Source organism: Bufo bufo, chromosome 4 (genome assembly GCF_905171765.1).
Source record: "Bufo bufo chromosome 4, aBufBuf1.1, whole genome shotgun sequence".
NCBI classification, from domain to species: Eukaryota; Metazoa; Chordata; class Amphibia; order Anura; family Bufonidae; genus Bufo; species Bufo bufo.
Window position 1 is genome coordinate 120,339,263 of NC_053392.1, and position 20,754 is coordinate 120,360,016.

General features: G+C 42.9%; 1 protein-coding gene across 2 annotated transcripts in view; it reads right to left on the bottom strand.

The window, feature by feature from the left end:
- RASA2 (RAS p21 protein activator 2) overlaps window positions 1-20,754 on the bottom strand; it is a 147,867-nt gene that overhangs the window by 10,369 nt on the left and 116,744 nt on the right. For both annotated transcript variants that reach the window (XM_040427780.1, XM_040427781.1), the window contains 7 exons: window positions 20,426-20,532; window positions 13,977-14,063; window positions 13,813-13,890; window positions 13,424-13,497; window positions 11,198-11,304; window positions 7,918-8,000; window positions 5,651-5,859 (listed from right to left, as the gene is read on the bottom strand). In XM_040427780.1, the coding sequence (XP_040283714.1) occupies window positions 5,651-5,859; window positions 7,918-8,000; window positions 11,198-11,304; window positions 13,424-13,497; window positions 13,813-13,890; window positions 13,977-14,063; window positions 20,426-20,532 (745 nt within the window). The remainder of the gene's footprint in view (window positions 1-5,650; window positions 5,860-7,917; window positions 8,001-11,197; window positions 11,305-13,423; window positions 13,498-13,812; window positions 13,891-13,976; window positions 14,064-20,425; window positions 20,533-20,754) is intronic.

A 20,754-nucleotide genomic window follows, 5' to 3' on the forward strand; every position in this document is an offset into this window, starting at 1 on the left:
AGCGGATCTTGATGATTTGTGTGCCCAAGTGCATTCAGCATGGCAGAACATTCCTCAGACAACCATTAATAACCTCATTATTGTAAGTGTGTGTACATCGGTGCATGGAGCTCATACGCCATACTGAATAGAAGAGGATGATTTGAATATTTTGTTTCCATTTTTTAGCATTTGCATATCATTATGTCTACTGATCCTGCGATTTCCATAATTCCACATCTTTTTACTTCTTGGTGTTGCAATTTCAATGTTGAGGAGTGTACATAGACTAATGGAAGGAAAACCAACAGTACATCATCTACCCTGTAAAAAATACAAAAACAGGTGTGTACACAGCTCTCACCTGTGTTCCTTTGCAATGAGCACGGACACAGCCCCTGGAAAGTGCTGGCAATCACGGATTTAACAACTTAAAAAAGTCCAGCTTCAATTGCCAAAGTAGAAAAAAGTATCTTTATTTCAGCGACTTTGTAAAAATAACAGGACAAATTGTTATGCGTTTCGGACCATTTTAGTGGAGGTGCTTCTTCATGACAATACAAGACTTAACTGACCATGCTATATACATACCATCCCCCCCCCCCCACATCCACACCAATAAGGCTCCTATAATTAGTAACAGGTGAGGGGGGAGGTACAAACAGCATGATTTAAAATCACATTTAATACTAGAAAAAAATTATACAAATATATGTGCTTCATTTAAACTTCATAAAAATACATATAAGTAAAAATTCTATATCATAAAAGCAGCACAATGCATTGGCACAACACAAGGGTGGATACTATTAATATTGCAGAATAAGTTCATATCTTCTGTTTAGACCTTGCGGATAGCGTGTGGCCAACTGGAACATCCAGTAAGCCTCCCTATTTAATAGTTTCCTTCTATGGTCGCCTCCTCTCTTTCTATACCCTGTGCGCACAATGCGGATGTGTCCCCACCATGACAAACCGCAAAGTGCATGCTGACCGCAGACCCGTTGCGGTTCTCATGATGGGGCACATCTGAAATGTGCTTACAGACCCTAGATTTGAGTTGGTTAGAAGTGCAGCCGACATATTGTACAAGTAATCAAATAAATGACGTGTTTAGTGTTGCAGTTTAAATATGATTTCATCTCAAATTCTTTATTATTAACCTCAGATCTAAAACATTTACTGATTACCATGTGCTCACAACATACACACCGGCCATGGCCGCACTTGAAATTACCCCTACAATTTAACCGTGTTGGTTTGGGGTCATTTGAGCTCCGGAATAAACTAGGACTCAAAATATCACCGAGGGTGGGCGCTCTGCGTGCCACCCATCTGATGCCACCCCTCACAACGTCCGACCATTGTTCAGCAATTTTCAGAAGAGGTAAATGTTTCTTTACAATTTTACACACTTCAGAATATTGTTCACTGTATTGTGTGACAAACATGGTGACATTATTATCATTTTTCTTCCGATTTCTACTTTCATTTTGATGTTGCTCTATTATTTCCTGTGAATGATTACTCACAGGGAAAACCAGTGTTTTTCTATCCATACTTGAAACAACCTTCAGTTCCTCCTTCACCTTTTTGACAGAAAACGCCCTATTCGATAGCCTCTCCAGTATGTTACTTGAGTCTACATCAAAGGAATCCTTATCAGTACAATTCCTCCTTGCTCTGATGAGCTCACCTTTCGGGATGTTTTATGGCGTGGTGGGAGAGAAACTTCCTCCTCATTGACACCCACCCATTCTTTGATCGTGTGCAGTGGTATGGTCGCTACATGGGTGACCTGCTGATTGTATGGTCTGGTGATGTGGCGGCCATACCACTCTTTGCAGATTATTTGAATCAATGTGTGGACTCTATTTCCTTTGAAGTTCAGTATGAACTGGAGTCGATTTGCTTTTTGGATCTGTGCCTGAGGGGGAATGTCAGGTTGGCCAGTGTTCACACTAGGACACATAGGAAGGATACGGCAGGGAACACGATATTATATGCCACTTCTTGCCACCCACCGCATGTCACCTGAAACATCCCGAAAGGGGAGCTCATCAGAGCAAGGAGGAATTGTACTGATAAGGATTCCTTTGATGTAGACTCAAGTAACATACTGGAGAGGCTATCGAATAGGGTGTTTTTCTGTCAAAAAGGTGAAGGAGGAACAGAAGGTTGTTTCAAGTATGGATAGAAAAACACTGGTTTTCCCTGTGAGTAATCATTCACAGGAAATAATAGAGCAACATCAAAATGAAAGTAGAAATAGGAAGAAAAATGATAATGTCACCATGTTTGTCACACAATACAGTGAACAATATTCTGAAGTGTGTAAAATTGTAAAGAAACATTTACCTCTTCTGAAAATTGCTGAACAATGGTCGGACGTTGTGAGGGGTGGCATCAGATGGGTGGCACGCAGAGCGCCCACCCTCGGTGATATTTTGATTGCTAGTTTATTCCGGAGCTCAAATGACCCTAAACCAACACGGTTAAATTGTAGGGGTAATTTCAAGTGCGGCCATGGCCGGTGTGTATGTTGTGAGCACATGGTAATCAGTAAATGTTTTAGATCTGAGGTTAATAATAAAGAATTTGAGATGAAATCTTATTAAACACTAAACACGTCATTTATTTGATCACTTGTACAATATGTCACCTGCAATATGTCGGCTGCACTTCTAACCAACTCAAATCTAGGGTCCGTAAGCACATTTCAGATGTGCCCCATCATGAGAACCGCAACGTGTCTGCGGTCAGCATGCACTTTGCGGTTTGTCATTGTGGGGACACATCCGCATTGTGTGCACAGGGTATAGAAAGAGAGGAGGCGACCATAGAAGGAAACTATTAAATAGGGAGGCTTACTGGATGTTCCAGTTGGCCACACGCTATCTGCAAGGTCTAAACAGAAGATATGAACTTATTCTGCAATATTAATAGTATCCACCCTTGTGTTGTGCCAATGCATTGTGCTGCTTTTATGATATTGACTTTTTACTTATATGTATTTTTATGAAGTTTAACCCCTTAAGGACTTGGCCATGTTTTGCAAATCTGACCAGTGTCACTTTAAGTGCTGATAACTTTAAAACGCTTTGACTTATCCAGGCCATTCTGAGATTGTTTTTTCGTCACATATTGTACTTCATGACACTGGTAAAATGAAGTAAAAAAAATTCATTTTTATTTATAAAAAAATACCAAATTTACCAAAAATTTGTAAAAAATTTCAAGTTTCAATTTCTCTACTTCTATAATACATAGTCATCGGAACAAGGGATTCCCAACCAGTCTCCCAAGCTGGTATTTGCCAAGCCTTAAGCTGCTTATCTTCTGCGATCTGACGAGTGCAGGTACATTCAGCTTAAAATAACCGTCAACTTCTATAATACATAGTAATACCTACAAAAATAGTTATTACTTTACATTCCCCATATGTCTACTTCATGTTTGGATCAATTTGGGAATGATATTTTATTTTTGGGGATGTTACAAGGCTTAGAAGTTTAGAAGCAAATCTTGAAATTTTTCAGAAATTTTCAAAAACCCACTTATTAGGGACCAGTTCAGGTCTGAAGTCACTTTGTGAGGCTCACATAATAGAAACCACCCATAAATGACCCCATTCTAGAAACTACACCCCTCAAGGTATTCAAAACTGATTTTACAAACGTCTTTAACCCTTTAGGTGTTCCACAAGAGTTAATGGCAAATGGTGATAAAATTTCTGAATTTAGATTTTTGGGCAAATTTTCCATTTTAATCCATTTTTTCCAGTAACAAAGCAGGGGTTAACAGCCAAACAAAATGCTATATTTATTGCCCCGATTCTGTAGTTTGCAGAAACACCCCATATGTGGCCGTAAACTACTGTACGGGCACACAGTAGGGCGTAGAGGGAAAGGTGCGCCGTATGGTTTTTGGAAGCCAGATTTTGCTGGACTGGTTTTTTTGACACCATGTCCCATTTGAAGCCCCCCTGATGCACCCCTAGAGTAGAAACTCCAAAAAAGTGACCCCATTTTAGAAACTACAGGATAGGGTGGCAGTTTTGTTGGTACTAGTTTAGGGTACATATGATTTTTGGTTGCTCTAGATTACACTTTTTGTGAGGCAAGATAACAAGAAATAGCTTTTTTGGCACTGTTTTTTTTATTTTTATTTACAACATTCATCTGACAGGTTAGATCATGTGGTATTTTCATAAAGCAGGTTGTCACGGACGCGGCGATGCCTAATATGTATACAATTTTTTTATTTATGTAAATTTTACACAATGATTTCATTTTTGAAACAAAAAAAATCATGTTTTAGTGTCTCCATAGTCTAAGAGCCATAGTTTTTTCAGTTTTTGGGCGATTATCTTGGGTAGGGTATGATTTTTGCGGGATGAGATGACGGTTTGATTGGTACTATTTTGGCGTACATGCGACTTTTTTGATCACTTTTATTACCTTTTTTGGGCAGTAAGGTGGGCGATACCTAATATGTGTAGTGTATTTGATTTTTTTTTATTCAGTGATAAATGTTTTTTTTTTTTTTATCTTAACTTTTTTCACTTTTTTTTTTACATTTTTTTGACCCAGACCCACTTGGTTCTTGAAGATCCAGTGGGTCTGATGTCTGTATATTACAGTACACAGTGGGTCTGATGTCCTGTTGCCATGGGAACCTTCCCCGTCTGCCACAACTGAGCAGACGGGGAAGGGTAAGGAGGGGGGCTCCCTCCCTCTGTGACCCCATCCTGTCTGGGGGCTGCAAACGCACAGCAGCCCCCCGATCGGAGAGGGAGGGAGCCCCCCTTGACTGTTAACCTTTTCCATATAGCGGTGCGTACGGACCGCGGTATGGAAAGGGTTAAACGGCTGACATCACAGCACAGATGTTAGCCGTTTATACCAGAGTGTCAGCAATGTGCTGACACTCTGGTATAACCACTGGACACCAATGAATATTCAAGAGGCGGCGGGCTGGGGATCGTGATCCTGCCTGCCGCACCGCCCGCCTCCCGCACCGCCTGCAACCCCCCCCTGCACCACCCGTCGGCATAAAATCATTTAGGGGTGCAGGGGGGGGGGTGTGAAAAATGTATTTTCGGCACTGCGGGGATCAGAAACTGCAGAAAACGCAGGTCTGAACATGACCCCCCCCGGCGTTGTGACAGGATGCCCGCTGAATGATTTCAGCTGGCATCCCGTTCCGATTAACCCCCGTGGCGCCGCAATTGCATTTTAAAGCCATGACGTACCGGTACGTCATGGGTCCTCAAGGACTCGGGAAACATGCCGTACCGGTACGTCATGCGTCCCTAAGGGGTTAAATGAAGCACATATATAGTATTACATGTGATTTTAAATCATGCTGTTTGTACCTCCCCCTCACCTGTTCCTAATTAGGAGCCTTATTGGTGTGGATGTGGGGGGATGGTATGTATATAGCATGGTCAGTTAAGTCTTGTATTGTCATGAAGAAGCACCCCCACTAAAATGGTCCGAAACGCGTAACAATTTGTCCTGTTATTTTTACAAAGTCGCTGAGATAAAGATACTTTTTTCTACTTTGGCAATTGAAGCTGGACTTTTTCAAGTTGTTAAATCATCTACCGTGTATCCAGTATAACACCATACATATTACTATTCAATGGAAGCAAATCTAGAATACTTACACAGTACAGGGGCTGCAGCCTTCAGTGCTCTCGGAAGATGCCTTGCAGCACAGCCAGGTCCCATTTATAAAAGCAGATGGGTGGTATTTGCTGAGTCTTCTAAGATTTCGTCTGTTCACTCTGCCCAACACCTCTATCCATTCATTGGCTTCAACACAGTTACTGGCGTGTATATACAGGGGCCTATCACCATAAATCACCTGGAACATCTGGAACATAACCATGTATTACATATAGACACACCATAAACAACTAGACTATATATCTTTGTATATTATAACCATGCCATACATTTACATTTCTGGTGGCTGGCAGCTCCCCACAGGACTGTACTTGTATGGTGTGGGAATGGCACAGCTTGGGAGCAGTGTCTGATCCATTAACTGTGGGCATCAGCTGTAACATACACTCAGAACTAGCGCTGATCCTGGCCAATTACCCCCTTAGATGCTGAAACTGCGTCAACTGCAGCACCTAAGAGGGTGATCCCCTCCCTTCGGAAACTGGCCTGCAGGGCAATATTCCAACATGATAAAGTCACGGGCTGAAAACGATTTTGTGTTTGCGTACCTACATAAAGTGCTTCATGGACGGTGGATGAACAATATACTAAACATTTACCTTTATTAATTGTTAATTAAAACAGTGTGCGACACACTAGGGGGAAAGGGTACACAAAAAGCCCGAGTGCCTACACACAAGCACCAGGATTGAGTACCTAAATCTGAGATATCCAGAGGACTATAAACACATAGGTCTTGGATAATCAGATCAGGTGCAAATATCCCAACGTGGGCAATTAGTTGGAAACTGAAGGGAATATCGCAGCAGTCCAGAAGGCAAAAAAACGTGACATCCGGATGTTCAATCCGAACATTCATAACCGGGTGTCACTGCCAGACCGCTGAATATCACCCCAAGAGCAGGGTGTACATGGCACACTAGTTGGTTGCCTAAGGTTGCCTAATGTGAGCCAGTAACCTGGCAATGCATGTGCGGCATACATACACCATAAATGCCCAGTGCAGAAAAGCATAAGACTAGTAAAAACACCCTGAGCTGCCTATTAAGAACTAATAACCTACATCAGAAGGGTCATACTCGACGCGTTTCATTGGTAGCAAATCATCAGGAGTACATGGAATGCGCTGGTAGGTTAGCTAGCTAGTAGGTGTGTGACTGCCCTCCGGCGCTGGAATGGCCGCAAAGCTCTAGTGAACTCCGTGCCCAAGAGAGTTAAGGCAGTGCTGGAAAATAATGGTGGACACACAAAATATTGACACTTTGGGCACAATTTGGCCATTTTCACTTTTGTTGCCAATGGTTTAGACATGAATGGCTGTGTGTTGTTTTAAGGGCACACCAAATGTACACTGTTCTACAAGCTGTACACGGACTACTTCATATTGTATCAAAGTGTCAGCTCTTCAGTGTTGTCCCAGAAAAATATAAATTTAAATATTTACAAAAAAGTGAGGGGTGCACTCACTTTTGTGAGATACTGTATCTATCTATCTGATGAACACCATGAAAGATATCTTTAAAAATTGTCAGAATTGATGTTTTTTTCTTTATCCTGAGAATAAAAAGTTATCAAAATGTATGTACTACAACACCGTACCAATAAAAGCTACAGCTTATCCTTGTGCGGTGACCCAAAAAAATTCATTTTATTGAACTAAAAAAAAAAAAAAAAAAGAAGTTTTTACATAAAAACTACTGTAAATAAACGTTGCCGTAATTATAACGACTTGCAGAATAAAGTTACCATGGCATTTATACTGTACGGTGAATGTTATAAAAGCATTCTTTTTTGTATTTCTCCCTGCCTAAAAATTTTATAAAAGTATCCATCAATCCATCATGCATAACCCCAGTTGGTGGCATTTACAAATACGACTCCTCAAGAACAAGCTTTTATGCAGCTAGCAATGGAGAAATAAAGTCCTTAAAGGCACAAACTAGGCCACGTCCTCAGGGGGTTGAACAGTACTTTCCTTACTGCAAATTATGCAGATTAGGATTTGTATTAAAAGGTTATTCCCATCTAATCTTTCATGGCAGAGAGCGGCATAACCTCTGTAAGCGGCAGCCAGGGGCGGCTGGAGATATGGGAACAGCAGAGTGAGCCGTGGTACACTGTTTCCAGTAGGTTCGGCTGCCTCTTGCGAGGGTTACTCTGATCCCAGCCATGAAAAGCGGAGATGGGATTAACCCTTTGATCATTAGGCGAGAAATACTTTATTACAGGAGGTCAAACAACTTACATTATTTTTACTGAAGGCACTTTCATCCAGCTTCTCAACAGCCAGGATACTTTTAATAGGGATGCGGAAGACTGGCTCTTTATCTGACAAAGGAAACAAGACAATGATATTAGAAAGATATCAACCAGACCTGCTCGCTACCTACTGCATTAAAGGGGTTGTCCGGGTTCAGAGCTGAACCCGGACATAACCTTATTTTCACCCCGGCAGCCCCCCTGATGCTAGCATCAGAGCATCTCATGCTCCGATGCGCTCCCTTGCCCTGCGCTAAATCTTTTGTTTTCAATAACACACTGCCGGGCAGAAACTTCCGCCCGGCAGTGTGTTCGGTGACGTCACCGGCTCTGATGGGCGGGCTTTAGCGCTGCCTTAGCCTTTTTACTGGCTAGGGCAGTGCTAAATCCCGCCCATCAGTGCCGGTCACGTCACCGGGCTTCCTGGCAGCCCCATGGAGAGCCCTGTTACTCACCGGATCTCCAAAAAATGCCTCTGCCCTGCGCGATTTAGCGCAGGGCAAAGGAGAGCATCAGAGCATCAACTGCTCCGATGCTCCTGTCAGGGGGCCTGCCGGGGTGAAAATGGAGGTATGTCCGGATTCAGCTCTGAACCCAGACTACCCCTTTAAAGTAATATGGACGGACCCTAATGCAAACATAGTGCATGATACTACAGTCTTGTACACTGAAGTTTTTTTTAGGGGGTGGTTACTTGCATATGGGACAGATACCCTGTGGATGTACCACTGAGGATCTGCTTGCAGTAAATTCACATCATATTACAGTGTATTGTCTCTACAGATTTGTATTTGTGTTTATGTTTTTATGTCTAATAAATTTTTGATATTTTGGGTATTTAGTGGTACCTGTTCTCTTTGTTGATATATATATTTAGGAGGTACACCCGTGCAAGCACCAGGTGGTGTCGACCAGTTGATCATCATATTACAGTACCAACAAAGAGGATAAGATTATAGCAAATCTCATCCACATGCTGCTGAAAAAAAAGGAAATTGACCAGTAGTTCGAATTTTAAATCGGCAGCATGTCAATTTATTCTGTGAATTTCCACCAGAGGTTTAACCCCCGCAGTGGTAGTGGTAGATATTTCCGTAAAAAAATTACCTCTGGCGTGGATCTACCCTAAAAGGTGCAATGTAAATCCAGCCAGACGATAAGGAGGAATATAGGCAAACCTGCCCTATATCTAACTACGCTACATTTTCTAAATTTTGATACATAATCATCATCATTCTAGTCTTGGGATGCATGCACACATGAAAAAAAAAAAAACGGCAGTTAAAAAACGGAAAGTCCGTTTTTCATGGCCATTTTTCAAATATTTGCGCATCCTTTTCCTGTCTATTTTTAATGGCCATTAAAGGGGTTGCCCGGGTTCAGAGCTGAACCCAGACATGCCTCCATTTTCACCCAGGCAGCCCCCCTGACTTGAATATCGGAGCAGTTCATGCTCCGATGCTAACATCAGGGGGGCTGCCGGGGTGAAAATATGGGAATGTCCGGGTTCAGCTCTGAACCCGGGCAACCCCTTTAAAATTGAATCAACTTCACTGTTTTTTTTTAAATAAAATCCCAACCCCTGCAGTATACATAATGTCCAACATAATGGCCCCCAGCAGTACTAATGTCCCCCATAATGGTCCCCAGCTGTAATAATGTCCCCTATAGTATCCCCAGCAGTAATATCTCCCATAGTGGCCCCCAAAAAAAAAAAAAAACACTTACCTCGTCCACTTGCACGCACCAAGGCAGTCCCTCCTCTCTTGATTGTGAAGGACCTGTGCTCAGCGTGATGATGTAACTAAGCGATCATGCCGGGAGTGTGCAATGAAGTCATCATGCCGAGCACAGGTCCTTCGGCCAGTCCTTCACAATCAAGAAAGGAGCGACTGCCTCTATGAAAGTAGATGAGGTGAGTGATTTTATTTAACCCCTAAAAGGCCATATTGAACTACAGTACCCGTTTTTAACGGTTCTTAGATGGGTGCACTCTTGTCTAAGTGGCCTTTAAAAATGGTCCCATTTATTTCAATGGGGTCTGTCTGGTTGTGAAAACTGTCACAAATAGGACTTGTCCTATTTTTTGAAAGCCACTATTCACTAGTCATTAAAAATGTGTATAGCCCCATAGACTTTAATTGGTGCTAAAAGTGAACGTGTGACGGCCGTTACTCCCCCTTTTACTTAAACGGCCGTCACACTGACATTTTTAACGTTCGTCTGCATTTAGCCTTGGGATGTATGCGCATTTGTAGGTGGTATCAACAGGAACCATTATAATGTAATTATAGCTCGTCAGTCTTCTCCCACTTTATACATTAGGGTTTGCAAAAATCTATATATATATTGGTCCGTGAAGGTTACCATTTTGTCCCTGACAAGATGGCTGACTGAGATCTACCACGATCGGTGACCTGACCTGGACTTACATGAATGAGATGCAGGTCTGTCATTGGCATGAATGACTTTCCATCTACAGCACCCGACAACCACCACAAGTAAATATCCAGCATAAAGCATATTCGGCACATCCCAACCAGATGCAGAGAGGAGACATTACAATGTGGATCCTATATAAAGCCTTTAACGACCTTGTACTTTGACTGGTCAGGTTGCCCGTACACAGTGTGAGATTTGCATGTGGAGCACCAGTACATGATACATGCATGTGGGTGCCGGACAGCCACCTCCTGCTGACACTTGTCCTTTGGATGGCAATGGAAGATTCAGTGGAGATCTGACAAAGCAGGTACCTCAGACCCTCAGAAGATCTGTCACCCAGATGTCCAGCCTGCATATCCACTGGAGCTAATGACATTATAAAGTCTGAGTTATTTTCCTCCAGAGCCCTGGATGTAATGGTAGATGCTCTGCCCATAAAGAGCACCGACTAATGAAAGGCAAGGGATTTGTTACTCATTATTACTTTCATTGCTCGCACTCCTCCTATACTCTTTGGTTGGCTGTTCACATTTGGAGATAAGCTGTGGACAAGTGATCATTTTTACAGCCGGACAAGAGCTGCGTTCAGCCAACAAATGAGCGTCTGTTCATCGTCACCTGGTGGACCTTATACATGGGGCAATGATTGAGAATAAGCAGTGGTCCGAATGTTTTATCAGCTCGTGTACAAGACCCTTACTGTAATAACATCTTGTCCGCACAGACAATGACAGAGACAGGTGACCCAACAGAAAAGTTGCCATGTACCTGCTAAATAGCGGATACAAATTCATCAATGTTCACATTTACGCGATATTCACCTTTATGTTTGTGGTAGGTAAACTCTCGACTTGTTAGAGAAAACCATCTCTTATTGAAGCTCTTCTTTACCATCCGAGTGCGCCCCTGAGCTCGCTTGTACATCTCACTGAAGTAGAAGAGGATGAATAGTTTGGAAACATTAATGATGCTTGGGATGGGGATTATTGAAATTCCTGCTTTTCTACAACTCTTCTATACCACAAATACCTAAATCATATTAAACTGTCTCTCAAAAACATAAAAAGCTTTGAAGGTTGTGGGCACCTTTAATATGGAACAAATTATTTTCTATAGATGAATGGTTACCTCGAGTTAAAAAGGTGCACTAAGTTTCAGGCCTGATGCACATGACCGCATTTTGGGCCCACATATGATCTGCATTCTTTTTTATGGGTCCACAAATAATGCAGACCGCACACAGATGTCATCCTTGTGATGTCAGCATCCATATGGCCGTTCTGCAAATTAGAGAATATGTCCTATTCCTGTCTGTTATGCAGACAAGAATGGGCATTTCTATAATGAAATTGTGGCATGTATAGGGACGCTATCTATATTTTGCTGACCCACGTGCAAAACGGATACAGTTGAGAGCATGGGGCCTCAGACTTCATTCATTTTCAGACCCCCTGACATGCAGTTTGCAACCTAGCTCCTAGTCTTAGACTTGTCTCATGTGATGTGTTCCTCCAATAATATATGCTGGATGTGATGTCTGTGTGTCCAGGATGCTGCTGCTTTCACTAGCTCATGTATTAGCACAGCTTCCTTCCTGGACTAACTTACCCTTCCACATCTCATGAGGGATCTCTTCTCCTTTGTGCTTAGAGTCACTGATGCTGAGGAGCATGTAACTCTACCTCCCTCTGTAAAGTTTACTCGTCATGCTCTGCTTTATTTCTACATTGATATAGTCTGTGTGATCCACACCCCCTTTGCAAACTGCCTTGTGTGTGCTTTACTCCATATCTATACTCTGATACTGTAGTCTGTTTGGTCTGCCCTTCCTGGTAAAGTGGATGCTTCCCCTCCACTCCTGCTGTGTACAACCTCCTCCGCTCCCTGCTGCCATCTCTAAGTCTACTTTCACACTGGCGTTTTGGCTTTCCGTTTGCGAGATCCGCACATGGCTCTAACAAGCGCTCCAAAACAGATAATGCATTCTGAATGGAAAAGGATCCGCTCAGAATGCATCAGTTTGCCTCCGTTCCATCTCCGTTCCGCTTTGGAGGCGGACACCAAAACACTGCTTGCAACGTTTTGGTTTCCGTCTGACGAAAGTGAGCCAAACAGATCCGTTTGGCTCAGTTAAAGGAGCTAGTTAAAGGAGTTGCAAAATCTACAGCTGCAAGATGGCTGAATATTTTTAATGAAGATTATTAAAGGGATTATCCAAAATCTAAAATATCCCCCCCCCCTGCCCAATGCCCATGCTCCTTGTATGGATTATACTTACCTACTCCCCGGCACCTGCGTTGCTCCGGATCCCTGCACGGCCGCTGCATCTCCCTGTCGCTTGGATCAAAACATCCGACGACAGGGGGAGCAGCCAAAAGCAGGCCAAGACGGGGGACAAGTCCCCCTTGAGGCTGGTCACAGTGACAGCCTACTATTGGCCCGAGTGACGGGGAGATGCAGCAGCAGGCGTGCAGAGATCCGGAGTGCCTCGGCTGCCGGAAAGTATAATAACCCCTTTAAAGGATCGCTTACTTTTGCATTTAGGAAGAACATGAACAGTAAAACAAATTTAGTGCAAAGTTTTTTTTTTTTATAGACGTTAAACAATATAACTATGTCAGCCTGACACATCTCAGCCAAAACATTCCAGTAATGAAACATCTGAGGCCTCATGCATACGACCATATGTATGTTGTGGTCCGTAAATTGCAGATCCGCAAAATACAGATACCGTCCGTCAGTGTTACATCCGCATTTTTGTTGCAGACCCATTGACTTCAATGGGTCCATTGGCTGCATTTTGCGGCCAAGTATAGGACATGTTTTAGCTGTTTGTGGAAGGGACATACGGATACAGAAAGCATGCAGAACATCCATGTGCTTTCCGCATCTGTATGTTTGTTCTGCAAAAAGATGGAAAATGTCCGCAAAATGTGGACCACCAGTCCACTGAAATCAATGGGTCCGCAAAAACAATGCGGGTGGCACATGGACTGCGTCTGTATTTTGCAGATCGTTAGTAGTACTCAATAAAACCATGCACTTACCCTTCTTTAAGTATGACTGATTCACTCATTCCACTTGGCTCTTTACTTTCAGTGGAGGAAATTTCCTCTAAAAACTGTGTAATAGGAATAAACGTTAGTAGACTGAGGAAGAGACAAATTACTCCACCTCTGCAACTCAAGACTCTTCTAACAGATACTAACTAACTATATATATATATATATATATATATATATATATATAACTAACTATATATAATACTAACTAACACAAACATGACGTAGCCTTGATTTATCAACCTGTATACGGCATTGTAAGACGTAACCAGGAATTCTTGCTAAGGGTCCGTACTAACGCATAACACGTTCCACCCTTTATAAATCCTAAGCTTTCGTCCTATTATTTGTGATGTTCATAGCTGTCAGCTAACCTTTTTGACATCTGCTGTGTAGGTTTCTTCCTCGAACATCTTGTAGAAATCACACATGAATGGTTCTTTGAAGCTGGACTGTGGAGAGGACCGGACATGGTTTTAGGTTGCAGGACTCAGGATATAAAGGAATGACAATAAAATTCAATCCTGATGAAACTTACAGTTTTATTTTTTGACAAACTGCCAACACTTCCCAGAGTCTGAATGGTTTTTGATATGAGTGTCAACACCCGAGATGTCTGTGTGTCCTGTGCAAGGTAAACAGATTCTGAATGAATTTCGGAAGAATCAAGAATGGTCCAGATGTCAGTAGAATGGCCCCGAGGACACTCATGTACCCTACATGGCAGCTAGGAGATGCCTTTTGCTAGAAGCCTCTGATTGGAATAGCCACATAGAAGTGTCAGGTTTCTAGGGCCCGTGACAGCAGAATAGCATACAAAGACTGAAGACTCCCAGTAAAAATATTCATGTGGCAGAGTATGCACATGTTCTCAAAAGTGAATGGGCCATAAACTGCTGCCAGACACTACTGGTGGTGGGTAACGTGCTGTGAAAACAAAGGATCAGGCATGTCGAAATCAAACAGCTCAATCCTTCTTTTCCCCAACATCTGCCACCAGGAGAAAACTGGGACCTCTCCATACACATTAGATGGATGGCTGCTATCACCGGCGGGTTCAACAAATGCTCATCTAATGTTTTTGGCCACCTTAAAGGGATTCTGTCACCTCTTTTTACCCTATAGAGATGCGGACATGCACGGCTAGATTGCCGCTAGGATGTCCGCAATATACCTGTCCCATATCTCTGAGTGATTTTATTGAGTGTAAAAAATGATTTTATATATATGTAAATCAGCCTGGTAAGGAGCCCAAGGGGCTGCACTAACCGTTCTGGAGCCCAGCCATGCCCCCCTGTGAAGGAGCCCAGCACCGCCTGTATCCACGAATCTCCTCCTTCCTCACAAAGTCAGATCGCCGTAATCTCGCGATGCGCGTGCGCAGTGCTTGCATAGTGTTCCTTCCCTGTGCTGGTATCAGCTTCAGGGAAGGGACTGCGCATGCGCGAGCTCACGCATCGCTAGATTACGGCGATCTGACTCTGTAAAGAAGGAAGAGATTCGTGGATACAGGCGGTGCTGGGCTCCTTCACAGGGGACACGTGGCTGGGCTCCAGAATGGTTAGTGCAGCCCCTTGGGCTCCTTACCAGGCTGATTTACATATATCTAAAATCATTTTTTACACTCAATAAAATCACTCAGAGATATGGGACAGGTATATTGCGGACATCCTAGCGGCAATCTTAGGAGTCATGTGGGCGGTCCTAATGAGTGACTAATGACTAGGCATACAGAGGCAGTTGTCAGTCAGTCAGTAGGGCCACCCACTTGACTCCTGAGCACAGAAAGAGCAGACTTCAAATACTAGCTTTCCCTTTAAGTGCAAGGATGTGGTGTGTTAAACAACAATTCGTTACTACTAATGCCCATTATGGACTAAATTACACCTATTGATCCTGCACCTACCAAATTAACTAAGACTTAACTTTTATTAATGCTGCTATTAATACTTAATACTTTAGTGAATGTCAAAATTATTAAAACTTCCAGCATTCGCTGGCCTTTGAGTCACAATTAGAGTGAACTGTCAGTATGTCACCTGACCGGGTCTATCTGCTACTATGTAGATGCACACTGGTGCCTATCTGGCTGCGCGCTGCCAGTGTAATATGCGGGCACTGTGTGATTGCTTGACACTATAATAAGTGGCTGCAGCGAAATGCTGTGTTAAAATTAGAGCTTCACGCTGCCCCCCGACATGTTTCGCCGTGTACCGGCGTCTTCAGGGGTTAGGGCAGAGTGTGAGCGTGTCCGCTCTCAGCTGGCCTATAAGACCTTCGTTTGTGACGTGCTTCCTGTGGGTTTGACTGCGGGGCGTGATTGGAATCCAGGACTAAGATGGTGATAGGAAGCGCTGCAGAGCTCCGCCCCCTGACGTCGGCCTCCTCCTATCCACAGCCTTCTACATGGCTTCCGTCATGGGATTATGCCGCGCATGTCCTGTACACTTAGACAATTCTCGATGTGTGTACTACTGCGCATGTCAGCCGACTTAGTTCCCGGCCCTTCAGGTTCCGGATGTAGCTCTTCACTACGGCGCATGCCCATGGACTTAGTTACTAACATCAGGAGGTCGATTCTTCATGGTATGCATGCTTGACTTTCTTTTATCTGTTATAGTTGTCTATGCTGGAATATATGTCTTCTATGTATGTCACTATCCTTGGTTGCACATCCTGTGCATCCCCTTGTTGTTTTTTTCACTTTATACTCATATTTAAAGATTAGGTTCCAGTCACTTGCCAACCTTCATGGTGGATGTAGGGGTACTTGTCTCTACACATGCTGTTACCTTATACTTTGTGCCTATTTGTACTCTATATTGTACAGCTTTGATGTTATTAATAGCTATGTATAGAAATCCCTAAAATCATTCAGCATGCATCCACTACTTACAGTGTATGCTCACTTCAAACTGGCCAGGTTACTTGCCCTATTTATTTCACCCCAGTGTTTTTCGCCCATTTCACTTCCTATATATACGGCCATAGTCTATATTTGGCGCTTATTGTACACTGCCTGTGTAGCAAGCAGACGTGGCCTTTATAGGATTGATAATCTGAAGCCCGTCGGTTTTAATAGGATGTATGGTATATTGGGCTGGCCCCGCTATCACTGTTTGATGGTGCACTTCCCACAGAAACTGCCCTTCATTGTTAGGTTTATCTTTTTTCCTCTTTTCTTTTTTTCAGGTCTTGCCATCGAGTGGATTGCTCTATTTTTTAGAATTGTATCATCTTCTATTTTTTATTATTCTTTTTTCCTAGGTGGGGGTCATACCTACAGGAAGGACGAGTATGTGAACCCCTCATTTAGACCTCTCGGAGATAGACTGTTAAGCAGGTAAATCCATTTTGTTTCCTCCTGTTGGAGTTTTTTGTCTATATCTCCTTTGCGTGGGCCTGATTTTACCTTCATCAGTCCCCAAAATTTAAATTCTGTATTTTGGTCCTTGTGTTTTTCTCTCATGTGTCTGGCCAGGCTAGTGTCTTCTCCTGTATTGATGCTGCTCAGGTGTCTTGAAATTCGCCTTCTTAACTCCTGAATAGTCTTACCGACATATAGTTTGGGACATTCGCATCTAATAACATATACAACCCCCTTTGTCTTACAATTGATGTAATCCCGTATTTCATAATTTTTTACATTCACTGGATTTGTGAAGGTTTTTGTGACTTTCATCCGGCTACAAAAAGTACAATCCCCACAGGGATATGATCCTTTATGAGATAGCCAGGTGGTCTTTTTGGGCATTCCGTTGGGTTGATAGTGGCTGTGGACTAGCTTTTCTCTCAGATTTTGTCCTCTTCTGAATGTTATAGCTGGATATTTTGGTATAACTTGATGTAAATCTGTATCGGCCTGCAAAATGTGCCAGTGTCGTCTCAGGATTTGTTGTATAACATTGTGTTCCGTATCGTATGTTCCTATACACCGTATGATTTTTTCTCCTCCTATTGTCTTTCTACCTGCCAACAGGTCACGTCTTCCTACCTTCCTGGCTTTGTTGTACGCTCTATGCAGACATTTCTTGGAGTACCCTCTATCATAGAAACGTGAGTATAAAGTACTGCATTCCTTTTGGAATGCTTCCTCTGTGGAGCAGTTCCGCCTGGCTCTCAGGTACTGCCCCACAGGGATTCCCTTTTTAAGGGGGTCAGGGTGGAAGCTTTGCCAGTGTAGCAGGTTGTTGGTAGATGTTGGTTTACGGTATATTTCAGTTTGGATACTGCCGTCAGGTTGCAACTTTAATTTGAGATCCAGGAAATTGAGGGTGCTTTTGTGTATTTCGGCTGTGAATTTCATGCCAATCTGGTTGTCATTCAGATGACAAACAAACTCATGAAATTGTGCTTCAGTGTTATCCCAAAAAATTAAAATGTCATCAATATATCGACCCCAAAATAAAATGTGCTGTGTGTACCTATCCATAGTGTCCGTGAAAACTATCCGATCTTCCCACCACCCTAAAAATAGATTGGCAAAGCTTGGCGCACAAATCGTGCCCATAGCAGTGCCGGTGACCTGTAAATAATACTTCCCATTAAACATAAAATAATTGTGCTCCAACAAAAACTTTAATAGTGAAATAACGAACTCATTGTGCTCATAATACTGTGTTCCTTTTGTGTTCAAATAATAATGTACTGCTTGTATACCCAGGTGATGCTGTATGCTGGTGTAAAGTGCCTCGACATCAAGGCTTGCTATAAAGGTATGTGAATTTACCTGGATCTCTTGCAACCTGACGACAGTATCTTTGGTGTCCCTAAGATACGAAGGTAGTGTCTTTACGAATGGGGAGATAACCTGTTCCACATACTCACTGATGCTTTCACATAGGCTCTGGTTACCAGAGACGATGGGTCTCCCTGGAATTGGTTCCCTTTGTTTGTGAACTTTAGGAATAGCATAGAAAGTTGCTATAGTGGGTCGTGGTCTATACATCACGTTATACTCTTCCTTTGTGATTAGATTACGGTCTTTGGCATTTTTTAGGAGTTTTTTTTAATTCCAAAACATATTTTTCTGTGGGGTCAGTACTTAGCTCCCTATAGGTACTACTCTCATTCAGGAGGTCCATTATCATTTGTTCATAATATTTTCTTTCCAATAACACAATGTATCAAGAGTATCAACTGCTTCCCTCTCTCGCCTCTGTATGCTTGCTATTAACTGCTCACTGGAATTAAATTCCTTGTGTAGCGCCAGTTTCCTGGCAAATAGGTTGATGTCCTTCACCCACAAGAAACAGTTGAAGTGCGGTGCTGGGGTAAAGGAGAGGCCCTTTTGTATAAGACTCGTATGCTCAGGTGTTAATTCTATCTTCGTTTTATTAATAATCTGCATTGCCCCCACATTGGTTACTTTCTGTACTGAATTGGGGTCTATATTCACTCCTCCCACCTGTGGTGCTCTTATTGTCAGATCTTTTGGTTGTAGCCCCATTTCTCTCTGTCTCGTAATTGTACTCCTAGCCCTAAAAAACCCCCCTGTGTTGTATTTTGGGGTAGTGGGACAGCATTGGTTGATGTGGACAAGGAGGAAGATTGCGGATATTGTGAGTACTGTGCTTGCAAGTTTTGCACTGGTTCTTGGCTTGTTGTCCATACTGTATTCACAAGTGAGCTTGGGTTACTATTGGAAGTGGGATTCCTTTGAGGATTTTTTCTCTGTGAGTAAGGTAGTTTATTTTTAGGTTTTCGCTTGGTGTTTGCTGTGGTTTGAGAATAGCTACCCTCTATTTCGGAGGTCTCGGATTCGGATATATCCGTATATTCCCTCCAATTTTCCCTTTGTCTGAATGGGAACCGTCCCCCTTGTTTTCTAGGGTAGATATTCCCGGTGTCAAAATCTTTTTTATCCCGGTTATACTTCCTATGCTTTCGTTCTTTTATTTCTCCCTGAAGGCTTTCTACGTTTTTTTGCAATTTTTGTTTGTACTCAACAAATTCCGATTTGGTTCTGAATGTTTGGATCTCCTGAATCATTTTTTACACTCAATAAAATCACTCAGAGATATGGGACAGGTATATTGCGGACATGCTACCGGCAATCTAGCCGTGCATGTCCGCATCTCTATAGGGTAAAAAGAGGTGACAGAATCCCTTTAAAGCCAACCACAGACATGAGATATCAATCTGCAGACCTGTGGCAGATCCAGCTTTTGTTAGTAACATCTGCTGTTAAAGGGGCCTGTCACCATGAATATGCAGTGCAGTCTATAGGCAGTGTGCTCATTCTGACCTTAGGAGTCATGTGGGCGGTCCTAATGAGTGACTAATGACTAGGCATACAGAGGCAGTTGTCAGTCAGTCAGTAGGGCCACCCACTTGACTCCTGAGCACAGAAAGAGCAGAGGTTTAAATGGATAAATTACATTTTACTGAATCTTTTCCCACAATCTGATCTTTCATGGATCCCTTTAATCTTATGTGTATGACCACCACAGACATTGGATTGGTTAAAAGTTCTCACTAAGTATCATAGGCATCTGGTCAGCTTAAATGGGTTGAATGAGCTACAGATACTGATGATCAATCCTCATGATAGATCATCAGCATCACTGATCTGATATCGATGACCTATCCCAGTGATGGCTAACCTCCGGCACTCCAGGTGTGGTGAAACTACAACTCCCAGCATACTTCATTCATTTCTGTGGAGTTCTGAGAACAGCCAAGCAAGTGTGCATCTTGGGAGTCCACAGCTGGAGTGCCAGAAATTAGCCATCACAGGCCTATCCTGAGGGTGGATCATCAGGCCTATCCTGAGGGTGGCAATTTGCGGATCCACAATGCACTACGGACGTGTGAATGGACCCTTATCCTTTTTTTTTTCTCTGCACCCAACCCCCCCCCCCCCCCCAATTGTATTACTCTAATCTGGTTTAATCCAAAATGATATATACAAAAAGAAATAGAATATTACATGACCATCCAGCCCACTGGATATGTCTTAGTGACCTTACAGCTGCGGTAACTTACTGGGTGGTGGAATCTCAAATGGAAGATATGAGGAGACACAACAGCCACAGCAAAGAATCGCAAGAAGACAAAACTGCTGACAGCTGAGTACTGTACATGGCGGTCATCTGCAGAGATAAATACAGGCGTCACAAAGGGAATTTGAGTACATAAGACCTCATTAGACCACAGGAACTAAACCCCGACCCATAAGCTCCTTACATACAGTGCAATGCAAGATTCGATTTACTGAAAGGATTGAACACAACGAGAAAACAACTCAAGCAGGAGCCAGTGGAGTGTCTACAAGTACAGGCATCCCCACATCGCCGGCTGGGTGTTATAATACC